Source organism: Sminthopsis crassicaudata, chromosome 6 (genome assembly GCF_048593235.1).
Source record: "Sminthopsis crassicaudata isolate SCR6 chromosome 6, ASM4859323v1, whole genome shotgun sequence".
NCBI classification, from domain to species: domain Eukaryota; kingdom Metazoa; phylum Chordata; class Mammalia; order Dasyuromorphia; family Dasyuridae; genus Sminthopsis; species Sminthopsis crassicaudata.
Genome location: NC_133622.1, coordinates 15,605,059 through 15,630,509, shown reverse-complemented (window position 1 = coordinate 15,630,509; position 25,451 = coordinate 15,605,059). Strand labels below are relative to the sequence as shown.

Sequence of the window (25,451 nt, the reverse complement as noted above, 5' to 3'; positions counted from 1 at the left end):
AGGAAAACTTTTGAAGATTTTCTGTTAAATTGAACCAAATAGTTCTTTGTAATCAGTATTCTTCACTATAAAATTTTCAAATGCATGACAATTAAAATATACTATGTGCTTTAATTAATAATTTTCAGAAATCCTGCCTTATTTGCTCTTATTTTCATTAAGCATTTTCTTGATATGTATATGTCATTGTTGTAAAGATTCTCTAAATATAACAAAGGCACAAAAGTTAGTAATTATTGATGATATCTTACAATTTCTTGATGCTTTTAAGATTATATTGCCTATGACTGGTATAGTTCTTCCTATAATCTTGAAATTGTTCAATAAGAATTTGGAAGAAGGATAGATATAGGCATTTTATGTGGGAATTGACTTCAGTTATTTTTTAAAACTGCTAAATTGTGGATTACTTAAATGTTTTAATAAAAATTAAATTGACATTTCCTATCTTTAAAAATGCTTGAGAAAAATAAGGAAATTTTCATTATCATTAGCAAATCACAATATTTAACTGCACATCTGATCATTTATTTGTTTACCTTCTCCTTTGGTATTTGAAGAATCTTTCAATATATTAACAATAAAAACCATAGTATTAAAATGTATGTTCTAATTGAATCTGTATACATACCATTTCAAGTATCTCAATTTATAATAGCTTTCCTTATGGTAAAATTTTAGCAAAACTTTTAACAATAATTTTAGACACTGTATTTAGCCTCATTTTTGACTATCCATGTTGATGCTATAAAGGTGTTTATTCTCATTATGTACAATAAAGCAAATCTTCCATATAATTGCATTAGTGATACGTGACATTAAAGCTTAATTGGTTTATTTAAAATATCTTGCCCATCAATTTCTTTTAGATTGTGAAAATTGAAAAGGTCATGAGTACAGTTTAATATTCCTGGGTGAGAGATTTCAATTTTAGCACAATTTGTTGAGAATTAATTAGGAAATCCAACTTGAAGGAAAAGGGGTGTTGAATGCAAATAAGGCCATTTAGATGTTCATTAGAAAATGGAAATTTTAGCTTCTTGGGATTGTTGTAAAAAACAATTGGTGTTCGCTAGATTAGTTTAAGTTACTAAATTGAGAATATCCATGAAGATAAAATGTGCTGGCATACACAAAATAAACTTTGCATAGAACTTGATTATCATAAGTACTTGAAAAATATTTAAATTCATGTTGGTTTTGTTTACTTGAAACTTTTTTGGTAGGAAATTGATGAAGCCTGTAAGAGAATAAAGCGTGAAGTTGATGATTTAGGTCCAGAAGTTGGTGACATTAAAATCATTCCTTTGTATTCCACACTTCCACCTCAACAACAACAGAGGATTTTTGAACCTCCTCCTCCAAAAAAGCAAAATGGAGCAATAGGACGAAAGGTAACAAATAAAAGATTTATGTTTTATATTTTGTTGCAGCTAGACATATGACATGACAATCATCATAATTACAGTTGTTTTTACATTTAAAGATCCCCAAAAATATTTTCTTTACAACAACTCTAAGTAGGAAGCACAAATGTTATTATCTCCACAACCGAGGTGCAGAGAAGTCCAAGAGCAGCTATGAAGTGTCAGGGCTGGAATAGAGATAAAGTTGCAGATGATTAGAAAAAGCAGTTAGATATTACTAGATAAACCACATAAGAAATGCTTAGTACAGTATTCAGTTTATTGAATGAATTTCTGAATTCTTTGGAGACTATTAGGCCAGGTAATTTGGGAATAAATTTGATTTCATTTAGAAATTTCAAATTCTTGTTCTTAAAGAAAAATTAATTAGCATTTTTATTGGTATTCTTCAAGTTTAAAACTTGTGAATACATGGTTTCCAATAAAAATGGATTGTAATAGGATTTTGCTTTCTAATTTGGAGAACCCTTATAATTAGAAGAACGAAGATTCCAGGGGATATACAGTATTTATGACTGAAAAAAATTATTTTGGTGGTATTTGTTTTTTGTCTCAGTTTCTGAATATTACTTTTGGCTATAATTAAAAGTTGAATCATTTTTAGCACAGTTAACATAAATGAGAACACTACCACAACTCTTTGCTTTTGTGACATACATTCTATTCTCACCTTTACCCCAATTTTATTTTGACTTAAAACTGACTTAGTTTTATCCTGGAGGATCACTTATCCTGGAGGATTGCTAATTGACTCAGGTAAAATTGCATAGTGTTCAATAAGGAGGGAAAATGGGCCCTCAAGTTGAGGAAGCCAATAACATCCTTCCTGAATTGTTGAATTTAACATCTTTGCAACTGGTGTCGTTCTTATTCAGAAAGGATATCTAATTAGTGAATCTTTAAAGAAATTAATTCAGGCTGTTCACTGGAAGATCAGTTACTAAAACTGAAGCTTAAATATTCTGGCCACATAATAAGACTGGACTCATTGGGAAAGATTGAAGAATGGAGAAGGGACAGCAGAGGATGAGATGTATAGAGAATATCATGGAAACAATGAACATAAACTTGGACAGACTTCAAGAGATAATGAAGGAGAGAAGGGCCTTAGAGTGACAAAGAGTTGGACATAATTGAACAACAACACAAAGCAGAATCTTGGGGACTAAGAAAATAAGCTGGTTTAACCTTAGTGCATTATGATTTTGAGACAGTAAAAAGATGAATCAACTGAAACATGACTGGGCTAATCCTACACTTAAAAGTGAATAACTGAACGCTGTCCCAAGTGGATTATTCTTAGATCTCAGCATTCCACTTCTCGTCTTCCTTTCTGGAGGATGATCTCTATACATTGTAGGCATTTTTCTTCTCAACTTTTCTTCAAAAATCTCAATCAGAGATAAAAGGCACTTGAGAGCATTTAGTTCAAACCCTTCATTTGGCAGGTTGCCCAGGCTTGTGTTGGTATTTGATGGTAAAGGCTCCAGATTATTCCAAGCAAAGGTACCTTGACTGTCTTTCTACTCTGTCCTTTCCCCTTCATCCTTCACTTAGATCATGGTCCAGCTTTGTTGCATTTGGGGGAGGGAAGAGTTTTCTGTGTTTTTTCCTACTCACTTATATTTACATGCATATTCCCAGTAAAATGTAAACTTCTTGAGGGCAGGCAACATTTTTTTCATTTTGTCTTTATATTTTCCAGTACCTAGTACAGTGCTTTCTTTCTATATAGTAGCTTGCATCAAGCTATCCCTGGTATTCATGTTAACTAGTCCCTGAATTATTTAATCTGAGCTAAGACCATTTCTCTCTCATTCCCTTTTTATTACCATTTCCCTAGCTTTGGCTCAGTTATCTGTTCTCTCTCTTAAACTGTTGCAAAATGGGTTTTCACAGTTATTATTCCCACCTCTGAACCTCAGTGTATTTTTGTTGAGGACTTGGAAAAAATCCTGACTCATGAAGATGCTTATTTACTTAATAGAAAGACTTGTTAGTCAGGTCTTCTAACAGTTGATTCCATAATGAACCTTTTAATGTTTACCCCTAAAGGATGTTGTTTCAATCCCTGATTTCATGGATGTGATGAGCTCTATTCCTCAGCAGCTCTGCAATTACCAAGACCATCTCCTCCTCATGACAGCCTGAGGAAATGGGGTTTGGGTATCTATTCTTACAGGTTTTACAGGGGACCCAGGAAAAAAAGTCCTTCCCTAAATCATTTGTTGTAACATTAGAAATAGGTATCATTTTATCAGGAGAAATGAATTAAAGAAAAATTAAAAAGTTTTTCAGAAGTTACCAAAAATTACCAAAGTTTATCACCATACTCTTAAGAATGAGAATTTTCCACCTGGTTTGGAGCTGAAAACTGAGTGTGTGTGTTGATTTCATTCATTATGATTTGATCTTCAAGTTCTTCATTTAATTCTTTAAAAACCAGGTTAACATTTTACATTTATTTGTTTTATTGGGTCTGATTGCCTGGACCTTTGTGATACTTCTTTCTTCTTTCTCTCGCCCCCCCTCCCTCGATGCTGTTCTGATTATAGTGGTGTCATGTCATTGGGAACGATGGTAGTATCAAAAGGAATTTAAGTGTATTTCTAATATTTGACAGTCTTGCAACTCTGCTCTCCCCCTCGCCCCTTAGATCATTACTGGTCTAATATAAAACCTGCTACCATGAAAGTTGTTATTCTTGTTCTACTAAAAATTATGCATGGAATTTTCCCGTATATGTGGAAATCATAGGGATTAGCAACAGACTGAAAGAAACCCCTTTTGCACAAACATTTCTATTCTTGAAGTGCATAACACCAACAAAATCTTGTTCTCCCTCCTTTAATTTGTTCTGTAGGAGGTGATTTTAGTAGGATTTATTGAAAGGAAAGCATTTCTTTTGGATACAGATTTGCCTTGTAAATATTATTGATCATTAAATCAGAAATAATTTTTCCCCCCAAGTCCACATTGCAAAGTTGTGGCAGAACAAGACCTAGAGCTTATACTTCTTGACCATGTTAGCCTGTATTTTTCCACACCAGTTTCCATTGGTTCATAATTGTATGCTCCTGAAACAGAAGTGGAGGTCCACTATTGGGTGCATTTAGGTTATGTAAAATCAACACTAGTGGGGCTGCTATTGTTTATATCACCTATTGGATGGATATACCACAAACAAAGCTACTGCCATTATCTATAATTTGTCTCTCTTCTCCAGCTCCTTATAATGCCTCTAATGAGGTATATATGAGGCTTTGACCTCATAATGAAGATTCATTATCATCGAATCTCTTGTTTTGATTTCCACGTCTGAAAATAGTGGTTTTGTGTCATAGCCAGGCAAACATGTGTGATCTACTTCCAAGAGAATGTGAATTCCAGTAGATACAAATTGGAAAAAACTCTCCCAAACACCTATCCTCCTGAAACTGAAATGAGCCTTTCTTCCTTATTCCTTTTCCCAAAATAAATTGCACCTCCATTCACAATAAGATTGAAGTTAATTTTCTAGCACTATCAGTAGAAGCTGTGTTTTTCTATTATTTATTAGGTAAGCAGCTCCATGATGGGGAAGAGATAGATATACATTCTCTGGGCCATTGGCCATAGCTACCGACCCACTGTGACTCAACTGTACTGTTTTCCCTCACGCTGTAACAGAACCATCCTTTTCAAGGAATTCAGCTCCAATACAAGCTCATTGTATTGTGAACCATTTAGTTTGTCTCTTGTCTGTTACTCTCTAGCTCTCTTCATCATGGTTCCAGAGTTGGGAATACCTTGATAGGAATTCTTAATTACTAAGAGTCAACATGAAACAGATTTGCAGCAACCATCATAGCTAATAAATATCCCCCTCCTGAAGTTGATGTTTTCTATGCCTCGTGTGACTCAACAAGTGTCACTCTTTATCTCTTTCCCAGTGACACTCAATGAAGGTCCAAGATACCCAACTAAGATTTGTGTAGGAAATGGTGCTTACATTGTAAATGCCTCATCAGTGTGAGATGATAGGTTCTTTTATTTTTGATAGGACTCTTCAGGGAAATATCAAAGGGGGGTATTTCTCTGCTGATGCAAAATTTAATGGTCATCTCTATGCTAAGAATTCTTGTTTTTCCGTAGTGATATTTTTTGAGACAAAATGATTGCAAAAAATTAAGGTGACCATGACCAGATATTTTTAGAACTTTTGATATTTTTCAGCTTCCAGAGTTAAATTCTGAAATGTAGGCTGTTTTCCAAATCACATCCCTTCCCTTTTCCTTACTTCTAGCTTAATCCCTGTGTAACCTTAGTATTATAGGAGAGGCAGGGATGGTAGTGGCTAGTGACCTGTCTGTGGAATCTGGAAGGAGTGTGTTCCTCTCCTTCCTTTGACATAAACTGGCTGCATGACTCAGAACAGGTTGCTTAGCAGCTTTGTGCTCTGATCATCTAAGACTAATTTGCAGAGAAACTTTATCCGTGTGCTGGTAGAAAGTTCCATGATGATAGAAGAAATTCTGCACAGATAGAAGCTATTATATGCTGGTAGGAGTTGTTCTACACTGGCAGAAGAAATTCTATGCTATAGAAATTGTTCCATCATTCCATGGAAGAAATAATGCACTAGTAGAAGTTGTTCCACTCTAGTAGAAGAAATTCTATGTTGTAGAAGTTGTTCTATGCTGTGGAAGAAATTCTGCACTAGTAGTTTCACCCTGGTAGAGGAAATTCCATCAAGCTCTTGATACTTACCTAAATACAGAGCTCTGTGGTAGGTTTTGGGAAAATTGCCTTGTTTAGTTCTCTTTTGTAAGAAAAAATTAATTTATTTGCTGAAAAATAATTCTCAATTACATGTTAAAAAAATTTAAGTTCCAAATTCTGTCTCTCCCTTCCACTCTCACCTCCTTTGAGAAAGCAAACAATTTGATAGTAATTATACCTAATATAGCCCCCTTTAATGGAATTACTATGTAATAAAATACATTTAAAATATCAATGTAAAAAACTAAAACAGTTGTAAAAATACATCTAATTATTTTCCTTGGATTACTAATGTTTTAAATTATTAGTTCTCTGATGGGCTATTGCAAGTGAGAATAATTTATTCTCAAAGTGTAAATTATTAATAATTTTTATTTGTGGGGTTAAGTACGGTAAAAACCTCATTAGGATCACACAAGTGTTCATAACTACCATGAAGAAGCTATGTGGTACAGTGAAAAAGATTGCTTTGGCCTTATCTCCCATTTGAATGACTTTCAGTGAAGTTGCTTATTTTCTGTAAGCTCTTCATTCCTTTGCAGTTCTTATTCTATGATCTTAGGAAAACAGGTTGTCATTTTAGTAAAAATTTGTTTAAAGAATGAACTGTTCTGAGGATTTTATGAATTTTTTAAAAAATTGTTTTTGTTCAACATAGGCCCAGAACTTGAATATGTTTTTAAGCACTTGAATTATTTAGGAAAAACCTACAATTAAGATTAAGGAGACCAGGTTGTATTATTCAATTTGATTAAAAATAATTTTGGATTAAATAAGCAAAGAGAAAGAATTACTTAAACTTGTGTAATTGCTAGAAAATACTTTATATTTACTGTAATTTATTGTGCTTTATAACTGATTTGTTTCAGTCGTACTGTATAGTCATTTAATTTTTTTATTATATATGATGTTTGTCTTATAGGTAGTAGTGTCAACCAATATTGCAGAGACATCACTAACAATAGATGGTGTTGTGTTTGTCATTGACCCTGGATTTGCAAAACAAAAGGTAACTTGGTTTCACAGCTTACTCTAAAATAATTTAGGTTTTCCACAAATCATCTTTTACATATTCATTTAACACACTAATAAGAGTGTCATGTTTGAACAGTAGGAACTAAAATGGACAGAAGAAACTGTTTTTCAAGTTGGTAGGCATCAGTAACTTTCCTTGAATTGAGAGGACTATCCTGAGATCTTTGGGACTGGATTGTTTCTTCCTTTTTTATTTTAACAGAGTTGGATAGTAGTGAATGTTGAAAATATTTCAAAATTATTCCAAAGACCAAAATCTGTCCCTCTTTGACTAACTTTCTCCCTCAAAATCCCTCATAATTTTTTTTTCCAACTGGAAAATTTTTTTGAATATCTAGAATATTTTTATCACTAGAATGGCTGCTTTAACATACAATTCCTGTTATTTTGCTAATCCTAGTAGAGTTAAGACTCCTGGAGAAATAAGGTAAGCTGAAAGTTCTTGAAGTTAGGCTTAGGCTTTAAGAATTTAGAGAGCCACATTGGTAATTTCCATAAACAAGTCAAGGCATAAGCATATATAATTCTTGCTTTGTTGCCATATCTTTCACCCCTGGTCAGGTATCATGAATGTCCCAAAGATTGCAGTGTTTATGTTTTATGGGATAGTGTGAGTCATCAGGAGTCTTTGTCAGAGTATATATGTTTAAGTGGAAGAAGTAACTTTGGTTTGACCTGATATTTCCATTAGGTATATAATCCTCGAATCAGAGTGGAGTCTCTTTTGGTGACAGCAATCAGCAAAGCTTCTGCCCAGCAAAGAGCTGGTCGAGCTGGTCGTACAAGGCCTGGAAAATGTTTTAGACTTTATACAGAGAAAGCCTATAAAACTGAAATGCAGGTAAGAGTTTCATTTCCTGTATTGACCTTTCTGGGTACCATAAACTGATGATTTGCTTAAATTTACTAAGTTTTTAAGCTGTCAGAAAGCAGCACTGGCAATTTAAAGACTCCTTTTCATAAAGATCTATGATGTAGATTTAAAATAAAACATATATAGCAGATTTCTTCATTCTTCAGTCCATTTTTGGCTTACTTGACTTTGTGTTGTTCTGATAGGATAGGCAGGGGTAAGAATATGCCATTTCCTGGGGAAATGAGATGAGAGTAAATGCAAACAATCAAAGGTAAATCTTAACCCAGTCCTGTGCTTTTTTCTTCTAGGATAATACTTATCCTGAAATTTTGAGGTCTAATTTGGGTTCAGTGGTGTTACAATTGAAGAAACTTGGTATAGATGACTTGGTACACTTTGATTTTATGGATCCACCAGGTAAGGTTCTTATCTTAGTGAAATTTTCCATGTTAATTTCCTTTAGATGAAGGCTTCTTAGTGATGAAACTCAATAAGGATATGTTAATTTTTCTCCCTAAATGATTTTTGTGAAAGACTTTCATATTTTTTTATGAATGACCTATATTTCATATGTATGTATGTGAGTGTGTATGTATGTATATATATATGTATACCATTTGGGGACCTTTTTAAAAACGTGGCCATTAGCATGTAAATTTCTACTTAAATTTGTAGGAAAAAAACATTAATCGTTTTAAACAAATCTTTTTACTTTCTCTTTCACAGTTAAAGGAGATGACAACTCTGACCTAATTAGGCTAATGTTTTCTATTAGTCAGATTTATGCTGAATCATTTAAATTTTAGAACATCATAGGAGTTAGATTGAGTTCCATACATATATAAAATTATTATAGCATTTATTGACAACTCCTTGTTTTCTAACTTGAATCTCAAAAGTTGATAAGCCTGTCACTTGTAATTTAGAATATATTTATTCATCTTTCCAAAGGTAGGAAATGTTGCAATATTGGTAAGATTCAGTGATCAGTTACTTGATTAGATAGGTTACATGGACTGAATGCTGGAAATTGGAGTATTAGGAACAAATACCCAAGTCATGTAGGAAATAGAAGGGAGGTAAATGAAGATGTTTTCTGAGCTTTCTTTTCTGCAACATTGACCTTCTCCAAAATGTTTAAATGGTTAGAGCTTGTATTTCTTGTTTATCCCATCTCCCAACTTCTTTTCTTAGTCATTTATTTGGAATTTCCATCTTTTCTTTATGTCTCTAGCACTTAGCATAATATAATGCCTAGCATTTAATAAGTGCTTGTTAATTTATTGAGGTCACTCATAGATTAAACTAACTTGTCCTTTTTTCCCCACATACCTGATAATTATAATAGGATAAATTTAGAGCTGGAAAGGACTTCAGAGGCCATCAAGTCCAAACCACTTATTTTACAAATAGGCCCAGAAAGATTTAGAAGGTCCCATTTGTAAGTGAGATAGGATCTGATGCCATAGAACCATCTTCATCTTCATTTTTTCAGTGAGATCCCTTATCAGCCTTTGAATAGCTCTGTTGTCCATTATTCCAAATGAAAACATTTATTCTTTTCAGATGATTTTAGGATTAGATTATTTGATTGAATTAATCACATAATGATTAAGGATGAAAAACCTTGAACCCTTAGAAGAGGTGTTTGCATTTTTTAAAAGGCTGAGTATTACCCCAAAACAACTGACAGTTAGAAAATTATTATTACAGGTGTAGCAATGAAATAAAAATATTGCAGGTTTGCTTGAGAGATTGTCATGCGATCATTCTTCCCCTTTTCCCAATACCTGGTTTTATGAGCTTTTTGTGTAGTTCAAACTCACAGAACTTTGATTTTCTCCCTGGCTGATATTAACATGCTAGCTGCTGAAAATTTCCCGAGTTACTTGCCAGCACACAAGCCACTTTGTCCAAAAATTTCATATGTAAATCACTTGTTAGTTGGAGTGCATTTTCCCAGCTTCTCTGTGGTGATCACTGCTTAAGAAACCAGTCTTCTGGTCTGAATTCTACGGCAAAATAGCTGTGTGACCAAGAGATAGTAGTTTGCCTCTTTTGGCCTCAGTTTTCACAGCTGTAAAAGAGGTAGTCAAACTACATATTTTCTAAGGTCTCTATTAGCTTCTAAGTTCTATAATAGCCTGAATCCATGAACAGTAGTCTCTAAGACTGGGGATGTTTGTGTGTGTATGCGTGCATTTTGGCTGGATATCACTTCCATTGGTATTTTTAAGAATAAAGAGCCTTATCTTTCTTTGGGAAATAATATGTTTAGTGTAAAATTTGTAACATGGTATTCATTGGTTAGCAAATTATCTGACCCTTTTAGAAGAAAAACTCTTGACTTTTAAACGCTTTAGCAAACTTTGAGATTTTGGGTGATTCATTGGTTGCAGGATTCCTATAATTGAATTTGATGACAGCTTGAATTCTGAATTTGGCCCACTGTAGAATGAAAAATGAGTTTGCTTATAATAGTTTGTACTTTGTCACATTTTTGCTTACTAAAGGCAGCTTGACTAATAGAGTATTTTTTCTTCCAGCTCCTGAAACTCTGATGAGAGCCCTAGAGCTTTTGAATTACCTAGCTGCTTTAAATGACGACGGAGACTTGACTGAATTGGGATCCATGATGGCAGAATTTCCATTGGATCCACAACTCGCTAAAATGGTTATTGCAAGTTGTGACTACAACTGTTCTAATGAGGTCCTATCTATTACTGCTATGTTGTCAGGTAATGGAGGGAAAAAGCCACCCTCATCCTTCCCCCCTCTCCCTTGGCCCCCTCCATTTCTTGCCTCCCCTCCTCAAAAAGCCCAGTTTGGGTGGACATCACTTAGTTTTTTTCTAACATACAATAGTTTGATGTATATTCTTAAAAAGAACAAATGCTGTATATATGAAAATAATGACTGAAATTGAAGAATAAAATCTTCACAAAATTTATAAAAAGCAAAATTTGTTGTATCAAACATTAAAAATAATCAACTCTGAAATACTGCTAAAACTTAGATTGCCAAATTGTAAAGAAAAGAATACTGGTACCTCACTATAACAGTAAATGTTATCCCATAATTCAGAATTTTGAACAAGGTGGGTCATTACCTCCCTAGGTTTTTCATTAGTCCCAGAAGGACCTTGTTTTGAACACTGTTATAGTGATCCTCTTGACTGTGTACAAATATGCCAGTGAAAAGAACATCAATTAAAAACTGTCACTGAAAGAATAAAAATAGTAACCAAAAGTCTCCAATCTAACTTAGTCTGTTTAAATGGCTATAACTCATGATGGTAGAAACATTTACAAGGCATATAAAAGTCTAAATTTCAAAGCTGGACATTGATTCAAGAGAGAAACATCCATTTGAGTAAAGCTTAATCTTTGAAATGATATCAGCTTGGATATAAATATTCCAAAAGCAAGAAAGGAAATACCAGTAAAGAAATTCAAATTGAGCTTTACAGCTACAAATTGCTGATGTGGTAGTTGAGTAAAATTTCCAGTAGAAAAATAACTCAATGGGATGAGATTTTGTACAGAATATAACTGACCTATAATTAAGGTGCTCGTGCATTTATAGATTGAGATACTGAGGAGAATGGACTTTATGTCTAAAAACACCTGCTCACTGTTGTAATCAGGATGTTTATTTATGTTGGTTTTAAATATTTAAAAGCCTTATGCAATGTAAACCCTCTCCTGATTACTTCTAAATTTGTTAAAAAAAGAGAACTGGAAAATGTTTTATAAAGTTATGGCCTAGTTCAGTCTTGTGGCATATATTAATGGTGTGAAATTTTTTTTTTTTTTAATTTATGAACTAGCTAAAATGTTTTTTTTTTGCAGAGTTATAATTGATCAGACTCAGAGCAGATGGGCAGGGCAGAATCTAATCATTTAACTAAATTGTAGTCTTAATTGCGGAGGTGGTGGTAGGTTGTTGTCTGCCTTTCTTATTTGTTGTTTTTATTAGTTTCTTCAGTGAGTTTCATCTTTCCCCAGATTTAAGAGAATTTGTGGTTGCAAACATCAACAGGTTATTTTTATGCTTCACCTGCCTTTCCCCTGTCATTTTCAACCTTTGCTGCCTGTTTGTTTTCTCAGGTTTTCCCCTTTTTGGAAACTAGTTTAAGAGTTGATATGAAAGTTTTAGTTCTTTAAGGAAATTACTATTTGGATTCATTCGAAATCTTCCAGCTTGTTTTAATTTCCCTTCTTTTCATGGTCCTGGTCAGTAATAGATATTCTGCAGGAAATGATGGTTTAGTGACGCTACATAGTTCACCATAGAAATCACAAAATTTGAGCTCACTTGAAGCAATACATGGACAGGCCATTTGGGAAGAAATGAATAAACTAACACAGAGGGCCCATTGAACATGAATAACTTGCCATGCTTCTCCTGCTTTATTTTCCATCTTAAGTTTTAAGTTTCCGAATTTTGAGGTCCTGACATAAACTGTACAAAAAACAAGGGCCTTCTTTTTATATAATGCTGTTTCTTCACTATTCCTTAGTTATTATGTTGACCAGTTTTCCACACTAACTTTCTGATACATAGGCACAGCAAAGTGAATTTTTTTGTGCTTCAATGACTTGACTTGCTTCTAATATTTTAAGTCAGACCTCTAATATTTACTATGAATGTGTCTTTATTTTCTGTTGGCTATTTGACATCCTTTTAAGTTATTTTTTAAGGTTATGGGAAAGAGTAATTCATTTGACTGTGTATTCGGTCTACAAGTCTGCTAGTTTCACTTCCATCTGAATTGATCACTTTTGATATTTCCATTGATAATCAAGAGTTGAAAAGCTTTGCTTTTAAAATGTGTTGAAAAAGGTCCCAATTTGTTAAATATTTAATTTTTTATCTTCTCATGAATATGGAATTGCTAAAGTGGTTTAAGGAAAGTTGTATTTTTTTTTTTTAATGCAGTGTACAAAAACACCTTGTATTGATTATAGCCTTATTTGAATTAAGATTGGGGCTTCATATAAATACATGCTGGGCTTAACCTTACTGGCGATCTTGATGACCCTTGAAATAATGAATGTCATGGGCTCACAGTGTCCACTTTTCTATTATCGAGTGTTGGTTTTTATTTGGGGATATTGATTCAAATACCATTTAAAAAAATCTTCATTTAGGACTCTCAATTTATTGGTCCTTTGAGATTTTGAAAGAATAGGCTGAATTCCCCCAGCCTTTTAATTGCATTTCCTTAATTTAAATAATAGTAAAGGGCGGTTTAACCTTCCACCACTACTGCTACCATCAAAACCCAAGTTTCCCTAATACTTTCTTGTTCACATATGCTTCTCTGCACACCGGTGCTTATAGTAATGCCTACCAGTGGTGACAGCCACAACATTTTTAGATCTTTCTTATTTAATTGTGGTAAATAGGACTAGTTGTAAAAATTGATTATAACCACAGCAGTGGTGAAGTACAGTTTTTTAAATTACTTGTGCTATTCAATGGACTTCTTACTTGAAGAGATATATTTAGCTAAAAGGCTGTTGTCACCATAATTCTGGTTATTGGTAGAGCTATCAGCACTGGTTTTTGAAATAAGTTCTATTGAGCCCTCCTTGTATACTTTTAGCAATCTTGATGGCCTTCAGAATAGCCGTTTTGATGCCTACTTTTAGTTCTAGTCAAAATAATCAGGTACTCTGTAGCTTTGAAACCCTCTTGTCTTACAGATGTGGTTAGGTGTTGATGTACCAAATCAAGGTAGTAAACAGTCCAAGATGCAGTTGGAGGCCATCCTGCCCTGCCCTATGCTCTGTGAACTGACCTAGCTAGGCCTTGTTCCTCTGTCTGTGAATGCGTGACTCATCGATATGGGCGTTTGTGTTGGGCCCATACCAACCTTGTTTAGTCCCACAGTGTTTTGTTCGCCCCACGGAGGCCAAGAAAGCAGCAGATGAAGCCAAGATGAGGTTTGCCCACATAGATGGAGATCATCTGACACTGCTGAACGTTTACCACGCTTTTAAACAAAGTAAGTTTGAATTGTTAAATTTCCACTTTTACGTAAATGTCAAATAACAATATTGATTTCTTTCTCATTTGATTTTTATTCATTTTTGTGTTTGTGTATTTGTTATTAATGAGACTTTGCATTAAATGTAGATCACTATTTAAATAAAATTGATTGGGATAAAAAATGTAGATCTTATTCTGGCTAACTATATTTTATTCTAAGAATAAAGCTGCGTCTTAAGTATTTATTGAATAGCAGCATTTTATCCTGATGATTTTTTAAATTGCTGAGTCTTGTGACAGATATTTGTAAGAAAATGCTTTTATTATATTTTTGCCTTTATAAAGCCCTTCATCAGAGATAATCATTTAATTTCAGAGATATCATATAATGCTAGAATAGTGAATATATCAAAATCATAAAATAATCTAAAAATAAAGCATGCATTTTGTAGAACTTGCATAATACCAGATTTTGATCATGCTGATTTTTGATCAGTAGACTGAAGACTGAATTTTTCCTAAGATGTTACTAATATAGAATTGCTGCTATACAAGTTTCTGATTATATAAAAGGTAGTTCATTCAGAAGTCTTTAAAACTTTTTTTGCTTTTGGCTCTAATTGTTTTGGAAACTATAACAGTAGCTTTTTTATACCATTTTGTTCCAGTGAGATAGCGATGCAATTTTTCCATTGCTGCTCAGTAAGGAAATTGGATCAATAATTCAACTTTTTTGACTACTTTTACCTACATGTTCTGAATCGGGCATGCTGATATTCGATTTCTCACCTCGGTGAGGGACTGCAATTAATTTTACTTTTCTCTTTTTTATGGGTGTTTGTTTTGTTTTTTCTTATGTCAAGGCCTTTATATATATTTGTAGACTTAAGAACAATTTAATATTTTCTGATCTTTAGGCAAGGGAAGGCGTCTGGCCCTATAATTTCAGGCTTAGGAAACTTCTGTAGCTACAGATCAGTAGCTGCCCCTTAAAAAGTTGCCTGGGAGGTTAATGACTTGCCCTTAGTCTCGCAGCTAGTTGTGTCAGAAACAGGACTTGAACCTGGTTTTGCCTGATGTCTATGTTCTGCCATTTTTCATAATAAGGAATATTCCAATGAAAATAGTTTGAGGTACAGTGAAACAGTTAAAGCATCTAGCTTTTCTAATTTCAGTTATCAGTTGTTTCCTCAGAATAAATAAGCCAATATGAGCACTTGTGGAATTAGTCATTTTTGTGTTTGTGTATTTGTTTTAGTCTGTTACTTAGCTTAGTATTTAACTGTTTTAGCCTTTACTTGTTTTCACCGGGACATGAACATGTGTAAAGTGCTACTTTAGGCAGAGTTTCTTTGTTAAAGTTAGTTTATAATCTCCTTTACCTCTTGAGTAGGCCTTTGGGAGTTTAAATGAGATTTTTGTTTTTAAAGGGAATCTTAAACTTATAATTTCAGGGTTGTTTTGTTTTGTTTTTGGCTTAATGTCAACAAATTAATTACCTAAACAGAAGTAATGTTGCAAAGGAAAAAAAAAAATTGCTGCAGACAAGTTCTTAAGGGAATAATAAAAATTTGATTCCATTTTGGTTTTTAAGCTGTATTCTCTCTACTTTAGCACAGCCAGTTTTCCTAAATGGTATGAACATATACCTTTTTGAAGGTAGAACCTCAAGCATATAACTCAATATGTGTATGTAGGAGAAATGGGATGTAGCTTTATATTCCTTGAGTATGCCAGAGAAAATTTGCTTCTATCACATTTTGCAAGGAATAGTCTTGTCAAATGGAAGTTTAAACACACAAATAGTGTTTTTGATACAAAGTCCTTATAAATAAAAAGTAATGCAAGAAGTTACTGTTAAAGATGCTTTGCAGTAAAGGCTATTTGTGAATAATCTGTGGGGCTTCCAAATGCCACGTGAAACAATATCTGCTTGTAACTAAAGACTAAAGAAACTTTTTGTCGTAGTGAACCTCATTGGTCACTATGAAATTCTCCCGCCCCCCCCCCCCCAATCTAAATATAAATGGGGGAGAGAAGATAAGGCATCAAGACACAATGTTACATCAATGCACAGGCATTGTCTAGATAAGGGGAAGACAGCATGACCTACTAGAATGATCTGTAGGACAAGGAGGCTTTAGAAATCAGTGTGGGTTGGGAGAAAGTCCTGGACAAGAAGTCAGGAAAAGCCTGAGATTGACTCCTGCCATTCATTAGCTCCTTGAACATGAATTAGTCATTCTCCCCCCAAGTCTTTAGTTTCCTTAATTATAACAGGAGAAGACTAGATGGGTTTCTCAGTTTCCTTCCTGTGATAAATCTATGATCTTTTGATCTTTTGAAGTAAATTATTAGAACACTTCTAATTTAAAATCTAAAGTTAGATAAAATCATAAAGGTTTATGTAGATTTAATTCCATTACAACTAAATCACAGTTTAAAAATAAAAACAAATTTCTTGGTCCTGGATTTTATTCCATTGAATTTAAGCAAAAAAAATTTTTTTTTTTATTAAGGGAATCATTCAAAATGTCAGCTTAGATATTTATAAATGGAAGCTGGAGGGCACATTAGAAGTTTTTTCAGCTAATCCCCTTCATTTTATGGGTGGGGAAAGTGAGTCTTGAAGACATCAAGTTCCTGAGGTCACATTGGTAGTGGCAAAGACTGAATCTGAGTTTAGATCTTCTATACCCTTGGTAAAGTCTTGCAGGGAGGGAGTAGGGTTTGAAGAACTCAATCAATTGTTTTTAAAATTGTATTTCATCTCTATTTTGACTCACTAAGAGTTTCATGGTACATCTAATTTTAAATGACATGACAGTTATAGAGAGGAAAGTCTAGAAAAGTATATAAAATAGCTTTATTTTTCTGGTTTGACAATTTATATATTTTTAAATTAGGTGAATTGTTTGGATGATATATATCCTTTTTATTTTTTCTTTTTTTTTTTTTAAACATTGCAGATCATGAGTCGGTTCAGTGGTGTTATGACAACTTCATTAACTACAGGTCCCTGATGTCTGCAGACAATGTACGCCAGCAGCTGTCGCGAATCATGGACAGATTTAATTTGCCTCGTAGAAGTACAGATTTCACAAGCAGAGACTATTACATTAATATAAGAAAAGCTTTGGTTACTGGGTATTTTATGCAGGTATGTGAAGAAAATAGGGTAAAAGTCCACTGTTCACATTGGTATTCTTTGCTTTTCTCTAATTGGCCTTTAATTCTTCAAATGTAAAATGAATTTAAGAAACCTAGTGAAAATTGCTCTTAAAAGGTTGTTTAGTCAGGATGTCTCAGAGGGGCTTTTATTAAGAAATTTAATATGTCTGAGAATGTGTAACCAATTAACCCAGTAAATGGCAAAGTTGGCATCGCAAATCATGCATACTTAAATTTTAGTTTTATTAATGTAATCTCAATTGTATCAAATGGCCAATTTGGTCATTATGAAGCGATATAACTGACATTTATTACTTTAAAAGTATAAAAAGAAAGCATTAATTCCTCAAATGATTTTTTTTTTTCTCCAACTAAATTTTTCTTAATCTAAACAACCACAAAAATCACATAACTGATATTGGCTATACAACTATAGATTATTATTAATTATCAATAGTCATGTAATGATGATCCCGAGATGCCAAAGTATACTTTGAATTATTCTTTCTTAGGCTTAACTAGTTTAATTTTATAACTAGAAGCCAACTTTGAGCTTTTCATCAACTGTTGAACACAGGAAAGTCTAAAGGTTTAATGAGAGATTCTACCCATTCCAGTGCTTTATGTGCCTCTTCAAGAGCCACATAATTCCTGCAACTGGCTCCCTGAGCATTGTTTATAATTAGACTAGTGGAGATTTACAAGCTGATCTTCATTCTGTTTTGCTTTAGGAGGAGTTACTTGTACCCATGTAGAAAATGTCACTATTTTTGCAAGGTCAAACAAGAAATGACTTTCAAGAAAACTTTGTAGTTTTAAATTCTTTCTCCATTCTTTAGGAGCTCTTAAAAGTCCAATGATCTCAGCTATTATTCTCCCTCACAGCCAGTTAATTGTTAAGTTCAATTGATTCTCCTTCCAAAGTATTTTTTACATTAATGCTCTCAACTTCATAGTAGCATGTTGATTTAAATTTGTTGACTTCATACATAAATTGATAGCTAGAATGAGCTAGCTCTTCTCAAATGGCCCTTATCTCCAGATTTCTATAACCGTTTTTTCTCTTTTACTTTTCCAAACTTCCCACCATGTGCTTTTCCCTCTCAGAAAAATTATTGTAACATGTTTCCTTTACTAGAATGAAAACAGGGCTTATGTCTATCTTGGTATTCCCCATTCTCAGGACAATGCCCATAGTAAGAGCTAAATAAGTTTGTTTACCTACTATTTCCCTGACTTTTAAAGCCTTCCTTTAATCTATCCTGAGATATGGCCATGCCTCTCCCATGCTTGAAATTTTGAATTATTGCCTGGATAAATAAAAATCCTTAACCTGGCATTAAATGTTTTCTCCTTTAAACATTGCTCATTTACATATTCCATTTTGGCTAAACTTGGACTAATAGCTGTTCCTCAATCTCATTATGCCCTCTCCTGGCCATCTCCCATGACTAGAATATTCTTCCTCCACATCTCTACCTATTAACATACATTATCTCTGAGTCCTAGCCACTTTTCTAGCTACTTTTCTTGATCTGCTTCCATAAGTATCCTTCAGAGCATTTTAGGCATCTCCTTATATCATAGCACCCCCTGTGTTATACTTACTTTCACATGTGCCTTACCCTTTCTTTGGTATTCTGATAGACTTTTCTGTGTGTCTGTCAGTTGATGATGGTGCTTCTCTTATATATAATCTGTATTGCCAAATCATTGCAAAAGACACATTAATAGCAGAGATGTTAAGGAAGACAAATCCTTTGCTTTGTGAGAATGAACTAAATAGAGAAAAAGATGTTGTGGGGGTTTTTTTTGTTGTTGTTTGTTTGTTTGTTTGTTTTTTGGTTTTGTTTTTTGTCATAGAAGAATTGTAGAAAATAGTTGATTGCATAAAGTTTTTGCATTTTTGTCACTAGAATTATCTGGAACTGTACATGTACTTTTATTAACCCTGTTGTTTTCTCTTTGTTCTGTGATTTTACTGATTATACTAAGTGAATAAGACTATTTGAACATTGTATATCTAGTCTGTTTTAGAATGATCTACTCTACTACAAACCCATTGCAATAGAAAGGCAAGAACCATCTTGGAAGAGTTGATTTTCTTTGTATTTTTATGAAATAAGACCCACAAGTGCTCATATTTTCCCATTCCTTTATTTCATTAACTCCTTAAAAATTATTTTAAATTTTAATTATTTCCATCAGTAATTTCCTCTAATATTAGTTGTAGGAGAAATCTTTTTTTTTTTTTTTTTTTTTTTTAAGTTATCTTCTATGAAAGATCTGTATTTCGATGATTTTATTTGTATCTCCTTACCTTTTTTTTTTCTCCAAGTTAAAAACATGTCTTTAAAAGTATTAAATAAGTCCTGTTAAACTATAGTAGAGTGCTTATATAGAATAATTCCAAAGTAAATTAAAAGCTGTACAAAGTTATTTTATCTTTTTTACTCCATTTCTAATAATACTTGATGAGAAAGGAAATGGCTGCAACTGGAGCTCATCCATTTGCTTTTATATCCAGTTGAATCTCTTTCAATACAGCATGTCCAAAGATGAAGCTGGGGAATGAAGATAAACTCACTTCATCCTCGCCCCACTTAATTTTTAACTTTTATCTTGGTAGTTTTCTATACTTAAAATGCCACTGATTTTTCAAAAGTAGCATTTTCAGAAAATGAGAAGAAAAATTATGAGAAAATTTCTTATTTCAAAGTATTTTTTCCTTAAAGATTTTATATTCTTTAGCTTGCTTTTCTCCCAAAGTATTATAAATTAAGTAATATTAACATAACACTACAGCTTTTAAAGTGTATTTAAAATTTTGAGTGGTATGGTTTATCAAACAAATAAGTAATCTGTTCATTTGGAATGTGATCCTAGAATCTCTTCAGAGATGAATCTTAATTCATCCAGTTCTAACCTTCTTTTATAGAAGAGAAAGACCTGAGAGATGAGCTGACTTTGTCTCATGTGCTGGCCTAATTCTCCCACTATTATGTGACCTGGGTCAACTCATTCAACTTTTGTGATTTTTTTTTTTTTTTTTTTTTTTTTTTTTTTAAAGTGAGGCACTTGATTTGATATATAGTGTTTTATTTAGCCATTACCGTATTTCAGAACCTAGTCTGAATTTGGGAGAGTTAGTTCCCCATCTTTAAGTTGTATAATCACTACTGTACATTATCATTTTGTCAGTGAGAACTAGAAAATTCGCTTTGTAGGGCATTAAGGCATTTGTAAATCTTCACTAAATATTATGAAATAGATTGAGAGGGCAGTATTATCTCATGGGCAAAGCTCAGGATTTGGATCCCCAAGATCTGAGAAGAAAATTAGATGTCATGTCACTGACATGTCACTAGCAGAGTTGATCCTTACTTATAGCATCTGTGAAATGAGGATGCTAGCTGTCTCACAGCATTGTTTTAGACAAACTGCTTTGCAAACTACAAGGTCTTATGATTAATATTGTAGAGATCCATGTGCTTGATGAGAAGAGCAATATTAATGCTGGGGGAAGTTCTTGATGCTCTGAATGTGACATTATATGCAATGATCTTGAAGAAAGGTGTCTTCTCATCTTTTTGTTGAAATTCAAGGATACTCACTTTGTAGCATATGGTTTTTCTTTTGGGGGGCAGGGTTGTTTCCCTATTTATATTTTTTAAATCATTTTATATTTTTCTGCTTCTGCCTACTTGTTTTGCATCATGTTATACTTTTTTGTATTTATGATATCCATAATTTCTTACAGTATTGTAGCATTCTGTTCTATTTATTAACGACGTTTTGTTTAGGCAGTCCTCAATCAAGGGATATTTATTTGACTCTTTTTTTATTTTTTCCTACTGCAAAAAGTGCTGATGTAATCTGTATGCATGGGGGCTATTTTTACAGACTCCATCTTAAACAATTTTATTTCTGAGGTAATTGAATCTAATAACTAGAATCTACCAATAGTACCAAACTTATAAGGAAGAGAGGTCTTCAATTTTTGTGTATTTTGGAGAATTGAAGCTTTTCCCTTGTGATTACTGATTTTTTTAAATAAATCATTTTGTTAGAAAGTATTTTTTAAATATATACTTCCCTGAACATAAGGAAAAGTGAAATCTTTTCTCCCTCCTCATTCTTCTTGACCTCTCTGTTGAGTGGATCTCTTCTAAGAAACTCTTCTCTGAGACCCCGTAAGAGTGTTGTTTGCTCATTTTTCCTCCCCCTTTCTCACTGACTCCTTTGCTAGATACTTATCTAGATTTCATCTCCATTTGAGGGTATATTGCATAGCTGTCCTGCGCACTCTTCCTCCTCCCCTGCCTCCTTTGAACATTTTCTTGGTCTCTAATTAGTTCTCATGAATTCAGATATTTCTGTCAGTGACACCCAGATTTACACATCTTAGTCTCAACTTCCTCTTGAGGCCCCAGTCTTGCTTCTCACTGCTTGGTAAATATTTCCTCCTGGGTGTCCCATAGACATTGACTTACTTTAGACATCATTTGTTAACTGCTGTGGCCCCAGATGCTATCCTCAGTCTGCCAGTGAGCTGGAAAGCCAAGTTTCTTAGTTTTGGATCAGTTCAGTAATTTGAATAAGCATCTATTATGTGCTGGTCCTCTTTCTTCTTTGGTGAGAATTGGTTATAAAATAACATCACTGCTGCTTTTTATGAGCTCTAAAATTCGAGGTTCTAGAAGTATAAGATTTCATGCAAGAAAGGACCCTTAGAGAGGTTGTTTTACAAACTAGAAAATCAAAGCTTAGAGGAGTGAGGTCAAAATCACCCAGAGAGTGATTTTGGGTTTAGTATCCACTGACTCCATATTCATTGATCTGTGAGTTGTATTCTAGGAAACTGCCTGTAAAAGGGGCATCACACAGAGCCAAATTTTATATGTTCTAATACTGTTCAAAGCCAAAAGAGAGGGCCAAAAGGAAAGCATAAAATTTAGCCTTCAGCAAGTACTTCACTTATATGTGGGAGGAGTGAAATCCAAAGCCACAGAAATGGGAGGCGATAGTTATGCTTCATTAAATAAGTGTCTCTTAAAACACTTTTAACTTCCCAGTTGATGCATCACAGTATTAATTTAGTTTGGTTTTAATTTTAGGTGGCACATTTGGAACGGACAGGGCATTACTTAACTGTAAAGGATAACCAAGTAGTGCAGCTACATCCTTCAACTGTTCTGGATCACAAGCCAGAATGGGTGCTTTACAATGAATTTGTCCTGACAACAAAGAATTATATCCGGACATGTACAGATATCAAACCGGAATGGTAAGCAGATGGTTTTCTTTGAAATGTTCCATTTTTCCTTAAGAAATCATGTGGTAGAAAAGTAATTGATACTGTATGAATATGCTGAGTGAATGTGCTGATTGAATATAGCTAACCATTAATCAGTTCATGGATTAACAAAATGAATGAAGGATTTGTGTCTGTAGTATTGTGTGGTATGGGATTTTCTCGCAATTATTGGACAATTGATATTTGACTTAACAGACCTGGAAAATTGACCCAGACTCTGCTTGTCTTATTCCCAGTATGTAAGTGTTTGACACACAGTGATGAAAGCGTTCATATTTGCGGTCTCCATAATTAAGTTCTGCTGGCTCACTAACCAAGGGACTTCAACCTCAATGTTTTTCATTTATATGGAAATAGAAACATGCTTGTTTCAAATAAGGCTAATATATTTAGCCATCCAATAAGAATCCTAAATCACATTGGTAGGAGGCAAATGGTGTTCACCATCTAGGGCCAACAAGCTGCTCAATCCTGTTTAGGATTAACACTTAGAGCTTGTGATTCCAGGGCACTTTCTGCAATACCTTAGGTGCTAACATAACATGGACTGCCATGGAGCCTTTCACAAGATACAGGGTTGTTCTTTGACTTGGAAAAGTTTGGTGGTGGCGGTTTTTAGATAAACAAATAGAAGATCTTTAGCTCCATATCTTAGTTTTCACTTTTCTCAAAGCCTTCTGGGTTCATTACCATGCCTAAAGGCTTCAATTACGTGACTTGTTTTCACTCTGTCCACTCAGATATCAAGGACTCAGAGCAGTTGAAGAGGTGAGGGGAGAGTGGAATCTGAAAGCCAAAAAGTAAAGAAAGGTGGTCTGAATAGAGGACATAGTATATTGTATGGTTAGAGAAATCCCAACAGAGTGCTGTCCTGATTGTACTGGTTACTAACTAAAGCCCATGTTATCTCCTGCCTTGTCTGTGCCAGGATCTTCCCATCCCAGCGACAAATAGATGTCTCTTCTTCATTTCCTTTTGCTTTCATGATTAGATTTATCTAGGTCTAAAGGGGGTACTTTGAAGTCTCCCACTAATATATTTTTGCTTTCTTTTTCTTCTTTTAACTCACTTCCTGTTTTCCTTAAAGAATTTGGGTGCAATGCCATTTGATACATTCATTCTACTTTCCACTAGACCTGTGATTTGGTTGCTGTGGGGTCTCCCAGTGCAGATTGGCATATATATTAAAAAACATAGAATTCTTTCTTGGTGAAATACAGATTTGAAACAATTTATTATGTCCCTTATTTTTTTTCTCTATTCCATCTTAGTAACAGAGAAATTTATGTTTTGTGGAGGTGTATTTAAGTTGATTTCTATGATAATTCAGACAGAAACTTGATTAACATCATAATTGGTAGCAGTGTTGGCAAAAATCTGTTGTACAAATGCAACCAGTGCTGGTTGTTTCACTGTAGAGGTGTGCTACCTCTCCCTCATTATTTATTAGCAGAATTCACTTTGGGATGGATGACACCATTTTTGTCCAACACAGTTGAGCCACTTGGTATTTCTTTGCTTCTTCTTGTGTGGAGTTTCTTCCTCTTCATGATAAAGGGTGTTTGAAACCTGAAAACATGAAACATTGCTGTCTTAACATAAAGAATTGACTAAATAAATTGCCAGTAAGTCATCCCTAATACTTAAAAGTAATTGATTTCCTAGGATAGAGTATGATTTGTACAATTATTTAAAAGTAGAATTGAAGTTGAGTAGAATAATCTGAATAGTCAGTAGTGTATATTCTCCTTAAGATACTAAGAAATGTTATGTGTCTCAGGTCCCCTTACTAAATTTAGTAATGTGAAGAGTTTTTTTTTTTTTTTATTAAAGTCATGTGGAGATATCCTTTAGAACTATATTTGAGAAGGTGAAAAATTTAAACTTGTTATTAATTTTGAGATTAACAATGGAATATTTGGCATGTATTTTTATTCATGAGTTGGGATTTGCAGATTTTATTGTGTTCATTAGTATCATAATTGGTAACCATTGTTCAGCCAACAAGTATTGCTTAACAGTATTTTAATCACATAGAAATATTGTAATTTTTTGATTTTTGTTGACAGGTTGGTGAAAATTGCCCCTCAATATTATGATATGAGCAATTTCCCACAGTGTGAAGCGAAGAGACAGTTGGACCGCATCATTGCCAAACTCCAGTCCAAGGAGTACTCACAGTACTGAAGCAAGCGCGTGGAGCTGAGACGAATGAACTCAAAGCTCAAGTTGTGCTCTTCACGTTGGTTCAATAATGGCCTTTATTTGAAAGCTTTTTAATTTTTCTTTACAGTAAATATTCCATTCTGATTTCATAAATTAAACATTTATGCCTCCCTTTTGTGTTGACACTGTAGCTCATACTGGAAAAGTCGATCAATGTTTTGCAGTTTATTGAAAGTAGTTCTATATATATAACAATGTTATAAGCATTTCTTTAGAAATGGTTGAAAATGCTTCTAAAATGTGATTATCGACCATGGTATGCATGATCGTTGTAATTGTTGACATTCCTTTTAGAAGTTGTGAAATGTTACAACTTGTGCTTATGTAGACACAATCTTCGGTCTCAGTACAGAGGCAATGACTTCAATAAAGTCTATTTATACTAATTTTGGCCAGAGTACTTCAGTATCTTTGTTCTGGTCTCAGAATGGATAGATTTCTTTTCCTTTCCTCTCAGTGTAAGTGCTAAAGTAATGATAAATGTAACATTTGTGATATGAGGAAAAAGGTTTACATATTATATATATCATATAAACTCAGGTCTATTCACTTTTCTCTACAATAACTTCTTCATAGAAATTAATCAAATTTTTCATTCAAAAAGCCTATCCTGGAGTCTTGGTATGTTAAATAAGATGTAATATAATTGGAGAAAAGGAGT

The 25,451-nt window shown here is 33.7% G+C and overlaps 1 protein-coding gene across 1 annotated transcript in view; it reads left to right on the top strand.

The window, feature by feature from the left end:
* DHX15 (DEAH-box helicase 15) overlaps positions 1–25,176 on the top strand; it is a 62,600-nt gene extending 37,424 nt beyond the window's left edge. Inside the window, 9 exon segments of the mRNA XM_074274309.1 lie at positions 1,227–1,394; positions 7,111–7,197; positions 7,915–8,064; positions 8,388–8,496; positions 10,626–10,817; positions 13,970–14,092; positions 17,046–17,236; positions 22,365–22,534; positions 24,634–25,176. Of these exon segments, the coding sequence (XP_074130410.1) occupies positions 1,227–1,394; positions 7,111–7,197; positions 7,915–8,064; positions 8,388–8,496; positions 10,626–10,817; positions 13,970–14,092; positions 17,046–17,236; positions 22,365–22,534; positions 24,634–24,751 (1,308 nt within the window). The 3' untranslated portion in view covers positions 24,752–25,176.
* Positions 25,177–25,451: the final 275 nt, after the last annotated feature.